Raw genomic sequence first — 21,935 nt, 5'->3', positions numbered from 1 at the left:
TGCCCTGCTCTCCAGTGGCGTGACAGTACGGACGGGGGAGGGTCACATTTCTTGGCTTGTCCCTCTCTCCACACTGTTACCAGGAGGAGTGAGTCAATTCCTTTCTGATATCTTTTCCTCCAGTGCCTATTTCATAAATACAGGCTCTGTCATTGCCTTCACTTGTTCTACAGTATCCTATCTCTGGCATGCAAGGTAGCAGGCTCGGACCATAAAAACACAAATTAACAAAGAAGCAGCGGATTGGTGAGACGACCAACCAGAGCCAGCCAAGTATCCTCCATCCTGACCCAAGCCCAGGAAAATAACATGATGACCTTCACTGGAAAGACAACCGAGAGATACACATGTGTAAAAGAGCATGTGTAAAAGACTTGGGCAGGACGGAGAGGAGAGGAGGACGAATGTCAATAATTTTAGGAACACATAGTAATAAACCAGCCTTTTCATGGACATCTAATGTGTATGTTATCAGCTTGCTCCTTAAGTGTGCACCTTTCTTGCCCTCCAGTATGCAGGTTCGGAGGCATTATCCCCTCTGCATCCGGTGTCAGTGCAGCGCTGATTAAACATAGCTGTGTTATAACTACTCTGTGGTTGTAGAGTTTGATTTCCGCACATCAGTTCCATTTCTCAGTTCAGCACTCATCAGCCCTCCTTGAGAGCACCTGGTCCAGGCAGCTTCCCATCAAGCTGAAGAGATCACCGCTCTGTCAGTCCCAAAACAGGACCCCCTAGAAGAAACCTTCCTCATGGCGAGGGGATGTCACGGTCCCGAGTCCCAGGTCCCGGCCCCGGGCTGTTTCCCCACCATGCTCTAATCACTGTCCACGTGGTTTCAGCGCACAGAGCGCAGCACCTCAGGGCAGAGCAGAAAGAGGCAGCCGGCAGGCCCCTCGGAACTGCCCTAGCGCTGAGCAATGGGCCATGAGGCAGGGATAGATATGTTGAGGTGAGGTCACCTGTGCAAGCAGAACTCACCACCTTGGAACAAACGTGCCTAGATGGTGTTTCGGAGGTTATTTCTGTCTCTGGAGGTGACAGACCCGCAGCAGGAACAAGGCTGGCAATGGGCTTTGGAAGTCATTCTTTCTGTAGTAGCCAGTAGGACAGCCTTGAATTCAGGGCTGAGGTCTGTAACTTTAGGAATGCAGCTCATGGTCATTCCCGTGTCTCTGGTAATCCAGCAGAAGGCATAAAGAACAAGAGGGATAAGAAATCCTAACAAACTGTGGGAAAAGTCAGTGTTGGAAATGATACAGATTCTATAAAGTATTAGTCAAAACCGCAGTGGATTAGGTCTAGGTTCATTTAGTATACTAAAGTGAAAGGGACACTGAGTTCAATAGCTGTTCCAAAGTGTGCGTTATAATATATTAATATTAATATTATGCAGAAAAACCTGCATTATATTTGCTACGATTAATGCACAAAATCTGTTGTCATTAGGTTATAAGCAAGGAAAGAATAAAGTGCTTTTTCCTCAACCCAGGAACTGTTAAACTGTGTTTTCTCCCATCCTGTTGAGAGGCAGTGACAGAGCAGCATAAGGGGCACCTGGGAGCCAGGCAAGGTGAGCACAGCACAGCTGGGCACTGAGTTCCAGGGTGCTTTTGGGGTCCAAGTCCTACAGCATGAGGGTCCATGTACATTCCCTCCTGCAGGACAGCCCATCCCCACTGACCCACAGGCAGCCCCTGGCAGCTCTGTGCAGGCACTGTGTGGGGCAGCATGCCCCCAGCACAGCCCTGACAGCCCGCAGTGTCCTTCTGCTCCCTCACCAGCTGGACCCTGTCCAGTCCCAGTGTATCCCACACGGCTCACAGCCAGCCCTGCTCCGGGCTCTGTTGGGCTCTGGGCCTTGATAGGGACCAGGCCGGGCTGCCCATTCCCCAGTGCAGGCACTGAGCCCAGTAGGAATGTGGAGTGGTCCCATTTCAGCCCTCAGCAGATTACGGTGAAAAGTGCTGCTGGGAACCACTGGTCTGAGGTCTGGGGCTGGTGGTAGCTTCCTTGAGCAGTGTCTCCTTTCTGTTCATGTAACAAGAAGCTTTGTTGGATCTGTGCCCTGAGGGACCCTGCTTTGTGGCCCCATGGGCATGAGGTGGTCTCCAGGGCCCCAGGATCACCTCTGACTGCTCCCTCCTCCTGAAGGCTCCCAGAGGATTCAGCCCTGCAGAGCACCCAGAAGAGGGCTCATCCTGTGTATGGTCACAACCAGACCCTGGTGCTCCAGCTGCCCCCAGCACCCACACAGTCTTGTCCAAGAATGGTATTTGGGGAAGTGCCAAAGTAACGACAGGGGCTGAGGAACAACCACAAGGTCATAGGGCTCCTGGTCATACGAGCATCTGCAGGGAAATGACATGCCCAGGACAGCTCCCACCACTATCCATCCCTCCTCTGACCTCCATGGCCATTCCTGGGTGGCTCTGTGCTGGCCGTGCTGATCAGGGTGAGCAGCAGACCCAGATGGATGACGCCGAGTGCTGCTAAACGCCTCCCTGGGAGTCTGTGGGTGTGCAAAGCAAATGGAATGATAAGAGAGCATTTCCAATAGCACTTGGAATGTTCAGATGCAGCAAGAATGACAGGAATCCCCCCATTCCATGCAGCGGTACATCCCCACTGCCACAGTGAAGACTGCAGACACCTGATTTCCCTGCAGATACAGAGACACTACACAGAGGATACAAGAGTCAGCTCTGATCCACATCAAATATGGGCTCCAGGAGGAAGAGAGCAGGTTGATGCCTCAGCAGACATGGAATGAATCAAAATATTACTGTAACAGCATAAGAACCATTAATAAACATAAAACAACAGCAAACAAATTAAAAAAATAAGAATAAAAATAAATATTATAAACATAGATGAGCAATACAGGCCTGCACTGGGACAGTCTGTGAGTCATTTGTAGAGAGACGAGAAGTTTGTTTTTAATGAAAAGTGTCCATGACATCAATTTCCCCAATGTGTCTTTGAGGTCCGGGTTCCTCATGCCACAGATGAGGGGGTTCACTGCTGGAGGCACCACTGAGTGCAGAAATGACACCACCAGGTCCAGGGATGGAAAGGAGATGGAGGGGGGCTTCAGGTTGGCAAATGTGGCAGTGCTGACTAACAGGGAGAGCACAGCCAGGTGAGGGAGGCACGTGGAGAAGGATCTGTGCCGTCCCTGTTCAGAGGGCATCCTCAGCACGGCCCTGAAGATCTGCAAGCAGGACAGCACAATGAAGGCAAAACACAAGGCAGAAGCCACCTTGCTCAGGATGAGCCCTGAACTGAGTGAACAATCTTTTCCTTCTCTTCAGGCAGAATGTCTCCAGTTTCACCCATCACTTTCATCCTCCCACTGTGTATGAGAGCGCAGAGCCTGGCTCTGTATTCCCCATGATCTCCTCACAGGCTCACACATGCTGCAGTGATATGCCCACAGCCTTCCCTGGTTTCTCTGCCAGGATACACAGCTGCCTCCTACCTGGCTCTTTGTGTATCAAGACCACCTGCTCCCCCCCCCCCCCATTGGCTGTGTTGGGTTTCCCATCTGTGACTTATCACCGCGATGTCCCTGCTCCACACTTGACCCAACCGTGCTTGCACTGCACAGGACAGGTGTGTTTGAGGTGGGAAGCATTTCCCCAGCACAAGTGCCCATTTCAGCCCTCAGTGCACCACACTGACGGCATTCCTGCTTTACAGATCCAGTGCTGCCTCAGCCATGTCCCACACATGGGTCTGCAGACAGCCCCGCTCTACCACCAGGAGCATGGAGATGGCTTCAGGAAAAAGCTCTGCCATCAACATGCAGGCAGTGCTGGAAATGGCTGATGTGAGAGGCTGAGGGTGACAAATGTCCAGAGCAACCCTCCTGGTCCACCCACATCCCCCAGGGCGTAGACAAGGAGGGGAGTATGGAAGTGAAAAGAGAGCAGCAACACAAAGACCACCTCCTGCTGCTGTCTGTGGCCATTGGACCTGGGAAACAGCAGCCCCGTCTCAAACACAGATAAGGAGATGGAACTCCTGGGCAGTGAGGGGCAGCCCCCATGGACACCGAGGCTGCTGCTCCGTGTTGCAGCTGGGTTCCTGGACCCTGCAATACTCCTGCATACATCAGTTGCTCCTCCACTTTCATAGATAGTAAAACATGGGAGCAGAGACAGACAAATTTCTGCTGGCTTCTTTATTGTGTCTATCAACAGAGCAACTTGTTCTACAGGTACATGACATGAGTGTGTCAAAACACAACAGAAATGTTGCAGGCCAAGAATAACACTTTTGAAATCAAAGTCGTGCCTGTGAAAACAACAATGAAGACAAATAATAATAAGAGATTGTCCTAACGATTTCAGAGTTACCTTGAGACTCCTGTGAGACTAGCATGCATCTTATGGATGTTGAAGACGTATGTCTTGCTCACTGCAGCCTTGAGCTCCTGGTTTCTCAAGCCGTAGATGAGAGGATTCACTGCTGGAGGCACCACTGAGTACAGAAATGAAACCAGCAGGTCCAGGGATGGGGAGGAGATAGAGGAAGGCTTCAGGTAGGCAAAAAAGCCTGTGCTGACTAAGAGGGAGAGCACGGCCAGGTGAGGGAGGCACGTGGAGAAGGCTTTGTGCCGTCCCTGCTCAGAGGGCATCCTCAGCACAGCCCTGAAGATCTGCATGTAGGACACAACAATGAAGACAAAACAACCAAAGATTAAACAAAGACTAAAATAAATAATCCCAACTTCCCTGAGGTAGTCAGATTTTGAGCAGGAGAGCTTGAGGATCTGGGCAATTTCACAGAAGAACTGATCCACAGCATTGCCATGGCAGAGACACATGGAAAATGTAGTGGCCGTGTGCAGCAGGGAATAGAGAAGCCCAGCGCCCCAGGCAGCTGCTGCCATGGTGGCACAAGCTCTGCTGTCCATCAAGGTCCCGTAGTGCAGGGGCTTGCAGATGGCAACGTAGCGGTCATAGGACATGATGGTGAGAAGGAAAGTCTCTGCAGAAAGTAAGAATAATAAAAAGAAGACCTGTGCAGCACATCCTGCATAGGAGATGGCCCTGGTGTGCCAGAGGGCATTGGCCATGGCTTTGGGGAGAGTGGTGGAGATGCAGGCCAGGTCGAGGAGGGCGAGGTTGAGGAGGAAGAAGTACATGGGGGTGTGCAGGCGGTGGTCGCAGGCTACAGCTGTGCTGATGAGGCCGTTGCCCAGGAGGGCAGCCAGGTAGATGCCCAGCAAGAGCCAGAAGTGCAGGAGCTGCAGCTGCCGCGTGTCTGCCAACGCCAGGAGGAGGAACTCGCTGATGGAGCTGCTGTTGGGCATCTGCAGTTCCTGGGCATGGAGTCCTGTTCAGGGTGCAGAAGATAATGACAAGTCAAGTCCATTCTTAGAGAAACTCCTCCCGTCATGCTATAAATTTTGTTCCTTCACTTTGGAAAATGTTCATATAAGTCCATAACTTTAGTTTATTTTCATGGGCTTCACCTACCCTTAAGAGTTGAAGCTTAAAGAGTGCATAAGATAATGATGAGTCAAGATCTTCCTCAGAAACAGTCCTCCCGGCATGCTACAAATTTTTTCTTTATCTTTGGAAAATGTTCCTTTAACTCCATAGTTTGTGTTCAATTCCATGAGCTTCAGCATCTTTTAAGAAGGAGATGATTAAGGAGCTCTTACTTTCCCCTCATTTCATAATCATATCCCAGCTGCCTGAATATTTTCCTCTTCGGAGCTGTTTCTATGTCTCATGTCTTTACTTCCAACTGCTTTTAGAGCCCCCAAGCCCAGCCTCTGTGCACTAAAATTAGTCTTAGAGAACGCTGCCTGTTTGCAGGATAAGTGCACTATACATGTCTGCAGAAAACAACCTTAACTTCAACGGATTATATCCGGTAAGCAAAGAGGGGATGAAAGCTCATTCTCTGTGACCATTTACAAAAAGAGTGAATGAGGAAAGAATAATGTGGGAGTCTCAGAGATGTGTTCAAAGTTGACCACCCCTTTTAGATTTCTGCCTCCAATCATTTGCCAACGCCAGGAGGAGGAACTCGCTGATGGAGCTGCTGTTGGGCATCTGCAGCTCCTGGGCATGGAGTCCTATTCAGGGTGCAGAAGATAATGATGACTCAAGACCATTCTCAGGGGCACACCTTCCGTCATAGTATGAAAGTTTTACCTTCACATAGGAAAATGTTCATTTAACTCCATAACTTGAGTTTATTTTCATGAGCTCCACTATCCTTATGAGTTGAAGCTTAAAGAGCTCTTACTTTCCCCTCATTTCCTAATCATATCGTGGTCTCCTGGATACCTTCCTTTTAGGAGCTGTTTCCATGTCTCATATCTTTACCCTATCTGCACTGAGAGCCCTCATCCCAACCTCTGTACATTTAAGTTTGTCTTAGAGAAATCTGCCTGTTTGCAGGACAAGTGCATGTCTGCAGAGAATGATGATAATTTCAGCTGGTGCTGTCCTTTGGGAGAGGAGAAGCTGAAAGCCCTTGAGGAGATTGTTCATGTAACAGCAGGTTGTGAAAGGTACAATTGAGGATTCTCAGAGATGTGCTCATATTTCCCAGACAAACACAGCAAACACATAGAAACTGCATGCTGACACTCTGCGATGGGATGTCCCAGATTCATTGATCCCTCCAGGAAAAGTGGCAGCATTTCCTGAAGATGCAAACTTACCATGTGAAGGGCTGAAAGCAATGCTCCTCCAGTGAGCTCACAGCCTGCTCACTGCGTGCACATCCTGTAATCTCTCTCTCCGTTCCCTTCTATCCTCATGTCACCTGCAGATCACGCACCCAGCCCTGCTGTGCTGTGCAGAAGAGCTGCTCCTGGGCACAGCTGTCTCTCTGCAGCACTGCCCACTTGTAGGAGCTCCCTGTGTCCCAGGAGCCTGGCCCAGCTCAGCAGCAGAGGATGTCATTTTCATCCTTCCCACTCATCTCCCCTGAGATGTCCCTGGGTCTCCACAGCCAACACCTCCTGAAAGACAACAGCATCATGGCTGTACTTAGAAATCTTCTGAATTAACCACCAAATATCCAGAGGACAATGACCCATTCCAGACATATGGTTAGTCCTACCAGAGAGTGTTTGCTGTAACAAAAAAGGCACATGGAGAAGGACAGGGAGGGGTGGACTTTCACTGTGCATGGCAGCAGTCCATGCAGCTGCAAATGCAGCACTGGTCCGTCAGGAAAGCCATGCCCTAAGAGTGTCTGCACTGCTTGGATAACCCTGAGCCCCACAATGGAAGTACTGCCCTTATGCCACCTACTGAACACAAAAAGCAAAGATGAGCTATCCAGCCAGTCTAAGTCCAATGTCACTATCCAATTAGGATGTTTTCTACCCCCTGTGAGAGTGCACTGAGCTGTGCGTGGGGATGGCAGAACAGCCACACCAGAGTGAATAGAAATGGCAAACAGAGGAGCCCAACAGTGTCTGTTCCTGGCTTCCTGATCAGGAAGAGCAAGTGGAAGGTGCCCTCTACACACACATGGGAGCCTATTGTTGTGGAGCCCTTGTCCACTTTTTGGGCCTTTTTCACTCTTGTGTCTGCAGCAGGGACAGCACAGCAGGGCATACACCATCCAGGAGATCCCTGGAGAGCACAGATTGCAGATTCTTGACCATGCCATAGAGGAACCAAAAAGGAGAGGTGTTCTGCTGGGTCTCATACTCACCAGCCAGGAAGGGCTAGTGGGGAATGCAAGGATCAAAGAGAACATGGGCTACTAGTCCAGCAGCGTAAGGCTCTCAAGGGAATAGGTTCAAAACATGTGATAACTGTCTAAGGATCACTGGTTCCAAGCAGAGTAAGACCATTCCAAGGAAGAGGAAGCCAAGTGAAATTGTCAGAAGTCCTGCAGGAATGGTAATGGATTGACCTAGTCAAACCCAAACACAGAAAGGAAGCATACAGGATGTGGAAACAAGAAGAGGTCACCTGGCAGCAACGCAGAGACTTTGTCCGGCGTAACTACTGAGGTGAGCTTAGGGAAGTTAGAGTTCAACTGCAATTGAATGTGCCCAGGCATATCACAGACAAGAAGGGTTTGTAGAAGTATGTAGGTTACAAAAGGAAGGCTAGGGAGAATGAGGGCCCACAGTAGAATGGGGCAGGGAACCTGGTGAGACAGGACATGGAAAAAGTCTCTGATACTGTGCATCTTGGAATCCTAGCTGCCAGAGACTGGTGGGAAATGTTGGTGCAAGGCACGTATGCCCTTGGTGAAAGAGGAGGTGATCAGGGAATACCTAAGCAAACAGGATTCTGTGTTGGAAGAAGTTGACAAGAACAGTAGGACTTTTGCGTGGCATGTATTGGAAGGACCTAAAAGATCATCCCATTCCAACTCCCTTGCTGTGGGCAGGGCCGTCACACAGTAGACTGGGATGCCTGGGGCCCTTGACATCTTGAACATCTCCAGGGATGAGGCAGCCACAACTTCTCTGCACTACCTGTTCCACACCAGCTCCATGCCTCACATCATGACCAGCTGAACGTTGGGAATTCCTTCCAAATGTCAAATGTAAATCTCTCTTTTAGTTTATTACCATTCATTTTTGACCTATTATTCAGAAATGATGTAAGAAGTCAGTCTCCACCTTTTTTATTTGAACAAGACGATGGCTAGAAGATGGAGGGAAGCCATTATCCTGAGTAGTGCCTCCACATTTCAGGTCAACAACAGAAGACAGAAGTCATCAACCTGGAGTTGATAAAAATGTGTGAACACACTTCTCAACTTTGAATATCCTTTGTGTCCCATTTCTTTTTAAGGTGGGAATTTCAAACTTCAAAGGGATTTTGAGTCTTTATTTTATTTTGTTTTGTTTTGTTTTGCTTTGCTTTTACAGAACAGGCTGTGCTTTCCAGACCTGTGTTTGCAGGACACAGATGTCGTCAGGTACAGCAACACAGACAGCGGTGCCAGTGCCAATGCCCTGTGCCTAATGCCCAGCATCCACCGCTGCTCTACCCTGCTGCGTATTTCATGTCCCTCATCCTCCAGGGGTCTCCAGCTCTCCTAAATTAATGACGATGCTGAAGGGCATGTTTTCAGCAGGCCATCTGGACACACACTCTTCCCACTCCATTCCAGACTTCCCCATCCCTTGCACTTTCTCCACTCAAATACCTCCTAACTACCTGGCTGATCTGTGACCTTCAGGGAGATTATTGGAACGTGCTCCATCTCTCCAAAGTCTGATGGACTCTCTTGTCCACTTCTTAACTGTGATTATATCTATTCTTTCCTATCCCAGTGTATCTCATTTCTTTTACAAGTATTCCTTGTGAAAGACAAACCTCGTTAGATGCAGCTTGGACAAGGCATGCAGCTGATCACGGTGTTTTACTGTTCATTCAATTGCATCACGTTTCCTTCTGTTTATTGGCAAAAAAAAGAGAAATCGTTCATTGCCCACATGGAGCTGGTTCTCTGAGGAAAGCCAGTGGGAGTTGGTGCAATGGAGGTATAACAGTGAGCGGGTGACTCCAGAGGAGAAGAGTGATGTGAGAGCAGAAGCGATGCCAGTCCCATGGGGCCAATGGGAGTAGAAATGGGGTGGGGAAGTTGAGGAGAACGTTTGTCCACAACAGTGACAGAGCAAAGCTCATTAGGGAACATCCTGGGTCAAATCAGTTGACAAGTGGCTCTAAAGACTTGTTTAAACACAACTATAAGTAAATGAATAACTGAACTTCGTAAATGCCCATTAGACTCTTCTTTGAGCTCTCTCCACACACCCCTCCATTTTTCTGTACAAGTTCTGAACACCTGAAGAAGATGACAGGAAAGCACAAGGCACAGGAAGGCTCTTTAGGTTGTAATGGTTCCCAGGGGGACTTTTGCTGCTGAGTCCATCAACCACCAGTGCAGAGAGAAGATAGCATGAAGTGCTCAAGAAGACTTTGAAATCAGGAGGAACAGAGAAGTTTCTTGGAGTATTAATGGGCCCCACTGAGGGCCACTAACAAGCAAGCTTCCCCAGGGACTTGTTAGAGCAGATAATTGGAAGCCATGGTTACAGGCAGGCAAAGGCACTGGGATGGTGGCTGTGATGCCGAGAAAAGCCTCCTTTGTCTTATAAAGCAGAAAGGCCAAGCCCTGATCGCCAGACCCTTGGCAGGGAGATCCTGTCCCTCATGCTGGCTCAGGGCCCTTCCTGGGGCAGTGGGATGCAGGATTGTATGAGGTCAAATGAAAGACAAGAGGACAGCAGCTCCCAGGCTCTGCATGGTGTACAAGGATGCCATGAGGCCCAAGTCCCATGTGGGCAGTGTGTCTCATCCCAGGCTGTGGGATGTGAGAAGGGCCCAGTCTGAACAAATAGTCAGTGACAATAAAACTTGGAACTTCAGTTCTCTGAGGCCTAGCTGGACGCTCCATTTCCTCACTGAGAGTGTTTGGTTCTGGGGATGCCATGTCTGATGCTCACCCACATGCAGAGCTCCTGACTGACTGCAACACCACTGTGCTCCTATCAGCTGTGATATAACACAGTGATGCTGAGCTCACTGAGATTTTCTCCCGTTATGTCACAGCGCTATGACTCTGACATCACTGTAATCCAGACCACTGCCACAACTCAGTAATTCTGACATCACTGCTCTCTACACCACCGAGACAACACAATGACTCAGGTGTCAGTAAGCTTGCATCCACTGTGACAGCATAGTGACTCCAACATAATCATGCTTGTACCCACTATCATAGAATCCTAGAATATCCTATGCTGGAAAGGACACACAAGGATTATCAAGTCCAACTTCTGGCTCCACACAACTACCCAAATAGCAGACCATATCACTGAGTGTTGTCTGAATGCTTCTTGAATTCTAGCAATCTTGGTGTTGTAACTCCTTTCCTTGGGGTCCTCGTCCAGTGCTCTCCTTTGGACACACTCCCATAGTTTTATGTCCTTTATGTTCTGTGATGCCCAGCAGTGCACCCAGTGCTCCAGGTGAGGCTGCGGCAGTGCAGAGTGGAGAGGGACAATCCCTTCCCTCACCCAGCTGGCAATGCTGTGATCAGTGCACCCCAGGGGACGGTTGTCCTTCCTGGCTGCCTGGGCACACTGCTGACTCACGTTCAATTTGCTGTTGCCCAGGACCCCCAGTCCCTTTCAGTGGCACTGCCCTCCAGTATCCCATCCCCCAGTCAGTGTGTATGTCCATGGTTGCCCCTTCCCAGGTGCAGAATCAGGCACTTGTTCTAGTTGTAATTCATGTCACTGGTGCTTTCCCATTTCTCTGTCTTGTCCACAGCACTCTGCAAGGCCTCTCCATCTTCAGTGGAGGCTTCAGTACCTCCCAGTTTGATATCATCAGCAAACTTGCTCAAAACATCTTTTGCTCTTGCATGCAGGTCATCGATGAATACATCAAAGAAAAGTGGTCCTCAAATGGAGCCCTGGGGAACCCTGCTTGTGACCATCTTCCAGCTTGATGGAACACTTTTACTGGAAGCCTTTCAGCCCCATCTATTGGCCAAATGTTCACCCAAAACTTTGTTTTTCTGTCTAACCCTATGCAGGACATTCTGTCCAGAAGTATTCTGTGAGGAACAGTATCGAACGCTCTATTGAAATCCAAAACGACATCATCAGTTTGCTTCCCTTGTTCATCTAAATGGATGACGTCTTCATCAAAGGACATTAAGTTCAATAGGGTTTTGCACTCATGGACGTGTATTGGCTTTGACCAAGGACAGAATTGTCTTTCAGTTGTTTTCAGTAACTCCCACCATCATTTCTTTTTCCAGAATTTTACCAGGTACTGAAGTGAGACTGACAGGCTCATAATTGCCTAGATCATCTTTCTTGCTCTTCTTTCAAACTGGAACGAAGTTTGCCAGCTTCCTGTCAACTGGGAACTGGCATGACCCTATACTTTTCTTATGCCATTCAAATGAGTCACACACAGACACCTCATTGTGCACATCTCAACTAAACTAAGAGGACATATGGCTCCCATGGACCTCTGAGGAACAGAACCCCATTTCATTTCCAGGGTTTTCATCAGCACATGAGATGCCTAATCCTAGGGTTAGGATGCGATGGTCTGCTAGTTATAGGACAAAGGGAAATGGCTTTAAAGTACAGAGAGGAGATTTATGTGAGATTTTAGGAACAAATTTTCTACTCAAAGGAAGTGGAAAAGGTCACCCAAAGAAGTTTTGTGTGCCCCATCCTTGGACGCATTCAAGGACAGGTTGGATGGGATCCTGGGCAGCCTGATCTGGTGATTGGCAGTCCTGCCCATGACTGGGGGCTTGGAATCAGGTGCTATTTAAAGTCCCCTCCGACCTAAGCCATGCTGTGATCCAATAACGTTATGCCTGCATTTCCTCAGCTGTACCACTGCCCAGAACAGGGGAAGTCCACCCCACCTTGTCTTTGTCTGTTAGTCATTTTTGTTACGGGTCATGAGGAGAGGTTTCCAGATTTGGTATTTGCTTCTCTCATGGTCAAACTTCTTTTGTTAGGAACATCCATGTTTTTGGAATCCTCTGGACGTGTTGATTAATGGATCTGACTTCGAAGTACCTTCTGCAGAGATGACTGTGCTGCCTTGCAGGAGCTGTCAGCTCATGAGGACCATGGATATCTCCAGGGAGGGCTGTGGAGAGAAGGAAATCACCTCCTGTGCTGCTGATCTGGGCTGGGCTCCTGAGACACGGGAAGCTGATATAAGTGGGAAGTGCTGCAGAGAGAGCTTTGCCCAGGAGCAGCTCCTGAGCACCACACAGCAGGGCTGGGGCCATGACCATCCGGAGATGGGGAGGAGAGAAGGAAGAGAGCTTAGATGTTGTGTGGCACAATAGCAGGGTGAGAGCTCACTGGAGGTGCATTTCTCACTATCCTTGACAAGGTAAGTCTTTTGCTACAGGCAATTGCTCTGATTTTCCTGGAGAGATCACTAACTCTGCGACATCCCATTAGATACCTGGCTGAAGGTGCTCCATGTTTCTTTACTGTGGAGAAAGACCTGCTCCAGGTGAGGGCTTCAGTGCTTCATTGTCAGAGCACAGCCCTGAGGGCTGTGTGTCCCAGGATGGCTGCAGGCTGTGCAGCCGGGGGTGCAGCCGGGTGCCCAGGGCTGTGGTGCAGAGCAGGGTCCCTGCTGTGCCCCACACAGGGGCTGTGTGCCGGGACAGGGACTGCCGCCTGCCAGGCTCAGCACTCAGCCTGCCCGGGGAGCTGCCCAGGGCGCTGCGGGGAAACGTGTGGGGGGAAGGAGCCCCCCGGCAGGGCAGGGCAGGGGCCTTCTGCTGCCACAGCTGCTGCCTGGGGCAGGGGGATCACAGCTACGCTGCACCCCAGCATGTTTCCAAGGACACTCTGTATGAGGAGAGGCAAGGCAGGGATTGTCTTTTTTCTAATCTTAGGGATGGGAAAAAGACTGGAGGCAGAAATCTAAAAGGGGCTGTCAACAGCAGGGAGCTTCTACATCCAAGGCAATGCTGTGAGGTTGGTGAAATGAATATTAGGTGTTGTTTGCATGTTGTATGGTGATGAGGCATTGCTGAAGTACGTTGAGAAATGCTGACTACTTAGTGATGGGTAGTAGACTCCCCTGCTCTCATCAGGGTCTGACTTCTTTTCACAGTGTTATGGGGGTGCAATCATTCTCCATCTTCCAACTTGTCAAGCTCAGAGCAATTAGAAACATGCCCAACCATCTCCACTTACTCCGCACCAAGCAGCTGTGAATCCCTTTGCCTCTTGGGTCTCATAGGCAGTCATACTGAGAGCACCAGAAGCACTCAGAATTACTCAATTCAGCAAACACTCCATGGACACACTGAGCGAGAGGAGGGAGAACAGAAAAAATTTCACTCAAATTTATTTTTATGACCCACATATTTCTGGCTTTGAGCTCACAGATGCTTACAAGCACCTCTCTATTAGAAGTTACTTCATCTGACCCATTTTGTAAAGAAAAGTTGCCCTCACACAAACACCACATTTCCCTGTATCTACGGGGAAAAGAGTGCTTCCTTGAGAGAAAAAGTGTAGAAGCCCTCCAGGCAAACTCAGCATCATGAAATGTAGCTCACATCATTGTGATTGAATGAACATTTTCCACACAGAAATCTCTGAATTGAACCTTTGTACTCCTTGGACAGGTCCTGGTGCCCAGAAGTACCAGATGCCCAACAGCAGCTCCATCAGCGAGTTCCTCCTCCTGGCGTTGGCAGACACGCGGCAGCTGCAGCTCCTGCACTTCTGGCTCTTGCTGGGCATCTACCTGGCTGCCCTCCTGGGCAACGGCCTCATCAGCACAGCCGTAGCTTGCGACCACCGCCTGCACACCCCCATGTACTTCTTCCTCCTCAACCTCGCCCTCCTCGACCTGGGCTGCATCTCCACCACTCTCCCCAAAGCCATGGCCAATGCCCTCTGGCACACCAGGGACATCTCCTACGCAGGATGTGCTGCACAGGTCTTTTTCTTTGTCTTCTTCCTCTCAGCAGAGTATTCCCTTCTCACCATCATGTCCTATGACCGCTATGTTGCCATCTGCAAGCCCCTGCACTACAGGACCCTGCTGGGCAGCAGAGCTTGTGCCACCATGGCAGCAGCTGCCTGGGGCACTGGGCTTCTCAATGCTCTGCTGCACACTGCCAATACATTTTCTCTGCCTCTGTGCCATGGCAATGTTGTGGATCAGTTCTTCTGTGAAATCCCCCACATCCTCAAGCTCTCCTGCTCAGATGCCTACCTCAGGGAAGTTGGGCTTATTGTCTTTAGTGCCCTTGCTTTACTTGGTTGTTTTGTATTCATTCTGTTCTCCTATGTGCAGATCTTCAGGGCTGTGCTGAGGATGCCCTCTGTGCAGGGACGACACAAAGCCTTCTCCACGTGCCTCCCTCACCTGGCCGTGCTCTCCCTTCTCGTCTGCTCTGCCTTTTTTGCCTACCTGAAGCCCCCCTCCATCTCCTCCCCATTCCTGGACCAGCTGGTTTCATTTCTGTACTCAGTGGTGCCTCCAGCACTGAACCCTCTCATCTACAGCATAAGGAACCAGGAGCTCAAGGATGCTCTGTGGAAACTCATGACCAAACGTCTTCTGAAAGCAATGAACTGCCCATCTTTATCTATATAGGGCTTGTAATGCAGATTTTTATAGAAACAATCAATCTTATTATGGATTGTGTGGGTTTTTTTTGTTTGTTTGTTTTGTTTTTTTGTTTTTTTTTCGTTTTGTTTGGTTTGTTGTATTAAGAACAATATATTAAAAGTTTTTTTTTTTTTTGGCATATTTCAACTTTTCAACTGTTTTAATGCTTTTCACTGAAATGTCATCACCCCTATCAATTCCTATTCAGCTTGTACGTGTACAGTGTGACCCATACAATCTGTACATATGGAACCCGGCTCTGTAAATCTTAACAGAGCAAAGGAAATGCAATGACTTTGTCTGTCATTCTTCTTGTGAGACATTTCTGGAGCTGTTGGGGTCAGTTTTCTACGAAAGCCACAATCCAGCAGGAAGCACACGGCTGTTAATCCAACTGTGCGGTGACTTCAGCCTGCAATAGCTGATGGGCCATCCTTTGGCTCCCGGCTGGGATCTGAGCTTTCAGGTTCACATCTGTCAGTGCTTCTGGCAGGCCAGCCACAGCACCTGGTTTGCACACTGGTTGTCAGATCCCCTCTTCCTCAATCTCTGTGAGACCCTGAATAGGAAAGGGTCTTGGATATGGGTTCTCATCTCAGAGGTTTAAACATTTTCCCTGAAGTCTCCCTTCAGAGCTTCTTTCCATTTGCCACAGAGGTGGGCACTGCCTCCAGCATGCCCTGGGGTAGCTGAAGCATGCATGAGAGCCCAGGAAATGTTCCTCAGGACTCTCAGGAGACATTCTGGAGCATGAATTTGTAGGTAGGAGATGTGACTCTGGGGTAGCACAGAGCTGCATGGCAGGCGGTGCAGGTTCTCCTGCAGAGCTTTGTGTCCTTCCCCTTCCCAAATGAGGTGCCACTTCTGTCTCAGGAATGGAACAGCCAACAGAGGTGAGACAGAAGCTTTGCAAGAAAAGGCTCAGTGTTGCACCGAGAGACAGAATTTAGTGGTGTGGTGGTGGTGTGCCGACCTGAACCTCAATCTGAGAGTCCCTTAGCCTTGCAGCTCCTGTGGCTTGGTGGCAGTGCTGCTGTGTGGCGGCAAACACAAGCAAGGACATGCAGTGGGCACTTCTGTCACACAGGTTGTTTCCACCATAGCAAGTCTATTGTTAACAGAGATCTCCTCATGGCAGTGCCTGAAGGCTCAGGGCTTCTTTAAAAGTTGCTGCCAGGAACATTCCCAAGGAATGGACTGCACAGATTCCCAGACTTACTCTCCTACTCATGCTAAAACCAAGCTTTAACTGCTAGCATTAAAATGTGATATTTAATGCTAGCCGTCACTACAGCCCAAAGCAAAACACTGATCCATAATGCTTGCCCGTACCCTTACAATGTCCTGAAAACCTTAGCAGAACACCAAGCCCTCTCACTAAACCTTTGCTGCATCTCTGCCCCAAAAGGTGAGTTTTGACCCTTAATCCCTATCCTGAACACCCAACACCCACAGACGCAGTTCCTGTGCTCTGCCCTCCTCACCTTCAATCCCTCCCCTAACCCAAACTTTGGGTACTTGGCTCTTCAGGGCAGAGCAGGAATCGTGGAGTCTTTGAGCAAATGCATTTAATGCAGTGATGAATGTGAGGTGATGTATGTACAGGAGGTGACGTGTGACTGATCAGCTTGAGGCCATAAGGAGGAGGTGGTTCAGAACACTGAAGTGAGCTCAGCTCTACCTCAGGACCTCATGGGCCTGCAGGTGGCACGTGGCTGTGAAGGTGGCAGTGAGATCCCTTCTGTCTGTGGAGTTGATAGGCCAGCACCAGGAAGGTGTCACAGGAAGGAATGGTGTGCTCACTTCTGCCTGAAGCAGCTGTTGGTCAGCCCTTGAGTTCTGGCTGGGATCCGTGCATACAGGATCACATCTGCGGTGTCCCTGAGAGGCCGACAGAAAATGCCAGGTTGACATGCTGACTGTGGGATCCTCCCTGCCTAAGCACCTGGTAGGCCCCATAGAGGAAGGAGGAGGTTTGTGTGAGGGACTGTGTTGGCTCTTCTGTGTGAGTACACAACACGACAGCAGGAGGGACATGACTGAATTCATGGCTGTCTTATTGGCTACTACAGAAAGAATGTCTTCCGAGGCCCTTTGCCAGCCATGTTCCTGCTGATGATCTGTCACCTCCAGAGACAGAAATAACCTCTCAAACATCACCTCAGCCACATGCTTCCTACAAGTTGGTGAGTTCTGCTTGCACAAGTGACCTCACAGCAACACATGTACACATACTCCTCCTTTGGGCCCACAATCTGGTCAGAAAAAAGTAAGCTTTCAAAATGAAATTCATCAAATAACATTCAGTCAGTGGTTCAAGTCCTGCTTGACCAACCTAGTGGCTTTCTATGGTGGTGTCACCACATCAGTGGACAAAGGAGGAGCCGCTGACGTCATCTATATGGACTTCAGTAAGGCCTTTGACATGGTACCTCATAACATCCTTCTCTCCAAATTGGAAAGGTATGGATTTGATGAGTGGGCTGTTTGCTGGATGAAGAAATGACTGCAGGGCTGAAACCACAGAGTGGAGGTCAATGGCTCAATGTCTGGACAGTGATCACGGGTCAGTGTTGGGACCGATCCTCTTTAATACCTTCATCAATGACACTGAGAGTGAGATGGAGTGCACTCACATCAAGTATGCGGATGACAACAAGCGGTGTGGTGTTGTGGTGGTTTATGACTTCTGTTGTCGTTATTCCACACCATCACATCATGGAGTGCACTGGGAGTCTCAGAAGAGAAGAAATGTGCTGCAGCTCCCAGAAAACTCTGCTGTTCTGTTTCCATTTTTCCAATCAGAGGGAAAGATGAAACTGACTGGAAGTCATGAGACTTTCTCTGTTTGCTCCCTGGCAGATCAGAGTAAGAACCTCCGTTTTCAGAAACTCTCTCATTTATTTGATTTCTTAGCTTCGATCTCAATTAACTTATATTTCTACTATTAGCAAATTAGTTTTCCTCCACAGACTGTTGCTGCTGTTTGTACTTGCTTTTTGTTTGTTTGTTTGTTTCCCTCTTTGTTCCTCCTCCCCATTCCCCTCCCCCTTTTTTGGGCCAGTGGACCTGTGGGCCTGCTGTCCCCTGTCATGGACACAGGTAGATCTAGAGATAACCATGACAGGGTCTGAGCATCATCCCAGCCCCTTCCTCTGTGCTGACCCCCCTCCACCAACAAGCGCTGCTGCTGCGGCTGCTTTTGTCCCTTCACTTCTGGGTGTGGGGATCCTGAAGGACAGCACCAAGACTGTCACCTGCCCCACTGCCATGCCTGAAGTCTGATGTCCCTTTGAAACTGTGGCACCCAAACTGCACCCAGTGTCTGAGGTGAGGCAGTACTAGCACAGAGCAGAGCGGGACAATCCCTTCCCTCACCCAGAGGCCATCAGTGCTGGCCCTGATGCACCCCAGGGGATGGTTGGATCTTTTGGCTGTCAGGGTAAACTGCTGGCTCATGCTCAACCCCACATCGGCCAGAACACCCACATCCCTTTCCAGAGCTGCTTCCCAGCCCTTCGTCCCCCAGTCTGTACATACGGACAAAGCTGTCCCGTTCCAGGTACAGAATCTAGCACTTGCACTTGTTAAAATTCATGCATTTGGTGATTGCTCAGCTCTGAATTCCCCTCTGCAAGGCCTCTCCACAAACTTCAAGCAAACTTCAAGCATTGTGGATATCGGGTTTTATTAAGCAGATGCTAAGATAGCACTGATCTACATTTAGACACATATTCACACAACTGGAAATAGAAACAATCCAGAAGAATTCCTCAGTGGAACTCCAATGAATGAAACCATCCATCACAGAGAACAGTAAATACAAATGACACTAAAAACTGCAAGAACAGAGAGTGAACTTATCACAGTTCATAAACAATTGTGAAATGACTTTCCTAACGGAACACATGAGCTCCTTGTTTCTAACACAGTAGATGAGAGGGTTCACTGTTGGAGGAAACACTGAATACAGAACTGTTACTGTCAGATCCAGGGATTGGGAGGATAGGGACTGGGGCTTCACATAGGCAAAAGTACCACTGCAAGCAAAAAGGGAGACCACAGCCAGGTGAGGTAGGCATGTGGAGAAGGCTTTGTGCCGTCCCTGCTCCGAGGGCATCCTCAGCACGGCCCTGAAGATCTGCACATAGGAGAAAAGAATGAAAGAAAAGCACCCAGATACTAAAGAGGCACTGACCACAAGAATCCAAATGTCTTTGAGATAGGAGTGTGAGCAAGAGAGCTTGAGGATCTGGGGGATTTCACAGAAGAACTGATCCACAGCATTGCCTTGGCACAGAGGCAGGGAAAATGTATTGGCAGTGTGCAGCAGGGAATAGAGAATTCCAGTACCCCAGGCAGCTGCTGCCATGGTGGCACAAGCTCTGCTGCCCAGCAGGGTCCCGTAGTGCAGGGGCTTGCAGATGGCAACGTAGTGGTCATAGGACATGACTGTGAGAAGAAAATATTCTGCTGAGATGAAAAAGACAAAGAAGCCCTGTGAAGCACATCCTGAGTAGGAGATGGCCCTGGTGTGCCAGAGGGCATTGGCCATGGCTTTGGGGAGAGTGGTGGAGATGCAGCCCAGGTCGAGGAGGGCGAGGTTGAGGAGGAAGAAGTACATGGGGGTGTGCAGGCGGTGGTCGCAGGCTACGGCTGTGCTGATGAGGCCGTTGCCCAGGAGGGCAGCCAGGTAGATGCCCAGCAAGAGCCAGAAGTGCAGGAGCTGCAGCTGCCGCGTGTCTGCCAACGCCAGGAGGAGGAACTCGCTGATGGAGCTGCTGTTGGACATCTGTGATTCCTGGGCATGGAGTCCTGTTCAGAGTGCAGAAGATAATGACAACACAGTTCTCACAATCACACCTCCTGCTATGCTATGAAACCTTTTCTTTCTCTTAGGACAATGTTCATTAGCTCCATTACCTGAAATTAATTTCATTAAGATCAGCATTCCATAAGCAGAAGAGGCTTATTAAGCTTTTGCCTTCCTTTCTTTTTCTTATTATATCCCCACTTCCTGGATATTTTCATCTGTTTCCAAGTCTCATATCTTTCCTCCAACTGCTCTTGGAGACCACAACCCCAACCTCTGTGCCCTCCAATTTCTTTTACAGAAATCTGCCTATTTGAAGGATGAGTGCATTATTCATACCTGCAGAAAATGACAATCATTTCAACTGTTTCTATCCTTCGAGAAAGGAGAGGCTGAAAGCACATTCTGTGTGACTGTATACAAAACAAGAGATTGATTAAAGTATAATTCCGGAGTCTCAGAGATGTGTTCAGAGTTGACAGCCCCTTTTAGATTTCAGCCTCCCATCCTTTGCCCTTCCCTAATGATATAAATGAAAATCCCTGCCTTGTCTCTCCTCTTGCAAAGTGCTCTTGGAAACATTCTGGGGTGCAGCGTATCTGTGATCCCCCTGCCCCAGGCAGCAGCTGTGGCAGCAGAAGGCCCCTGCCCTGCCGGGGGGCTCCTTCCCCCCACACGTCTCCCCGCAGCGCCCTGGGCAGCTCCCCGGGCAGGCTGAGTGCTGAGCCTGGCAGGCGGCAGAGTCCCTGCCCCGGCACACAGCCCCTGGGGCACAGCAGGGACCCTGCTCTGCACCACAGCCCTGGGAACCCGGCTGCACCCTCAGCTGCACAGCCTGCAGCCGTCCTGGGACACGCAGCCCTCAGGGCTGTGCTCTGATGCGGCAGAAGGGAAGACCTCATATGGAACTTGTCTTTTTCATGATATAAATACACAGATTGCCATAGTAGCCTGACCTGCTATGGAGTGTTCCAGCTTTAGTGATCCCTCCACAAAAACATAGCTGCACTGCCTGTAGCAAAGGGCTTACCTTCTCAGTGACTGTGAGCAACGCTTGTCCAGTGAGCTCACTGCCTGATCACACTCCATACAGCCTGTATGCTCTCTGCTTTATCTCCTCTCCCTGTCACCTGCAGATGATGCCTCCAGCCCTGTTGTGTGGTGCACATGAGCTGCTCCTGGGCACAGCTGTCTCTCTGCAGCACTGCCCACTTGTATCAGTTCCCTGTGTCCCAGGAGCCCGGCCCAGCTCAGCAGCAGAGGAGGAGATTTCCTTCTCTCCCTGTAGATATCCACGGCCCTCCTGAGCTGACAGCTCAGGGTCATCACTGCAGAACGGACTTCAATGTCAATTCAGTTAATCAAGACGTTCACTCAATTCCAGAAGCATGGATGTTCCCACTAAAAGAAATTTGACCACAAGATAAACAAATGTCACATCGGGAAACCTCCACTCAGGACCTGTAAGTGCAGTCATAAAAGTACTGAATCACGGACTGGCTTAGGTTGGAGGGGACTTCAAGGTGCACCTAGTTCCATGGCCCCAGCCATGGGCAGGGCTGCCAAACACCAGACCAAGATGCGCAGGATCCCATCAATACCGACTTTGAATGTCTCCAGTGATGGGGCATCCACGATCTCTCCGGGCAATTTTTTCCTGTGACTGTGTGTAAAAATCACTTTCTAACATCTAAACTAAGTCTCCCATTTTTAAATGTAAAGCCATTTGTCCTAGTACTATCAGACCATCTAATCATAACCATAGGGTTAGGCATCTCATCCGCAGATGGAAACCCTGGGGCTGAAAAGGGATTCTGTTCCTCACAGAACCATGGGAGCCGGGAGTCCCCGTAGTGGAGTTCAGATGTGCACAACGAGGTGTGCACATCTGAGAGATGTGGACAAGTTAGAGAACCGGGCAAGCACCAACCACATGAAGCATAAAAAGAACAAGTGCCTGATTCTGTACCTGGGAGGGG

At 49.5% G+C, this 21,935-nt stretch overlaps 3 protein-coding genes across 3 annotated transcripts; 1 reads left to right on the top strand and 2 right to left on the bottom strand.

Annotated features, from left to right (window-relative positions):
• Nucleotides 1-4,357: 4,357 nt before the first annotated feature.
• On the bottom strand, nt 4,358-13,765 carry LOC121108038 (olfactory receptor 14A16-like). Its single transcript, XM_040654698.1, has 2 exons — nt 13,712-13,765; nt 4,358-5,293 (listed from the first exon to the last, which is right to left on the bottom strand). The coding sequence occupies exons 1-2, from the start codon at nt 13,763-13,765 to the stop codon at nt 4,358-4,360; spliced, it is 990 nt and encodes a 329-aa protein (XP_040510632.1).
• Nucleotides 13,766-14,444: 679 nt separating this feature from the next.
• LOC121108037 (olfactory receptor 14J1-like) lies at nt 14,445-15,128 on the top strand (the record flags this gene model as incomplete). The annotated part of the gene is made up of 1 exon (XM_040654697.1): nt 14,445-15,128. A coding segment is annotated over one exon (684 nt), but the record flags the coding sequence as incomplete, so codon positions are not given.
• Nucleotides 15,129-18,975: 3,847 nt separating this feature from the next.
• Nucleotides 18,976-19,557, bottom strand: LOC768747 (olfactory receptor 14C36-like; the record flags this gene model as incomplete). Its single annotated transcript, XM_001231851.4, has 1 exon — nt 18,976-19,557. A coding segment is annotated over one exon (582 nt), but the record flags the coding sequence as incomplete, so codon positions are not given.
• Between the last annotated feature and the right edge of the window lie 2,378 nt (nt 19,558-21,935).

The sequence above is a fragment of the Gallus gallus genome, chromosome 33, assembly GCF_016699485.2.
Source record: "Gallus gallus isolate bGalGal1 chromosome 33, bGalGal1.mat.broiler.GRCg7b, whole genome shotgun sequence".
Lineage (NCBI taxonomy): Eukaryota > Metazoa > Chordata > Aves > Galliformes > Phasianidae > Gallus > Gallus gallus.
This window is presented reverse-complemented; position numbering and strand designations above follow the sequence as displayed.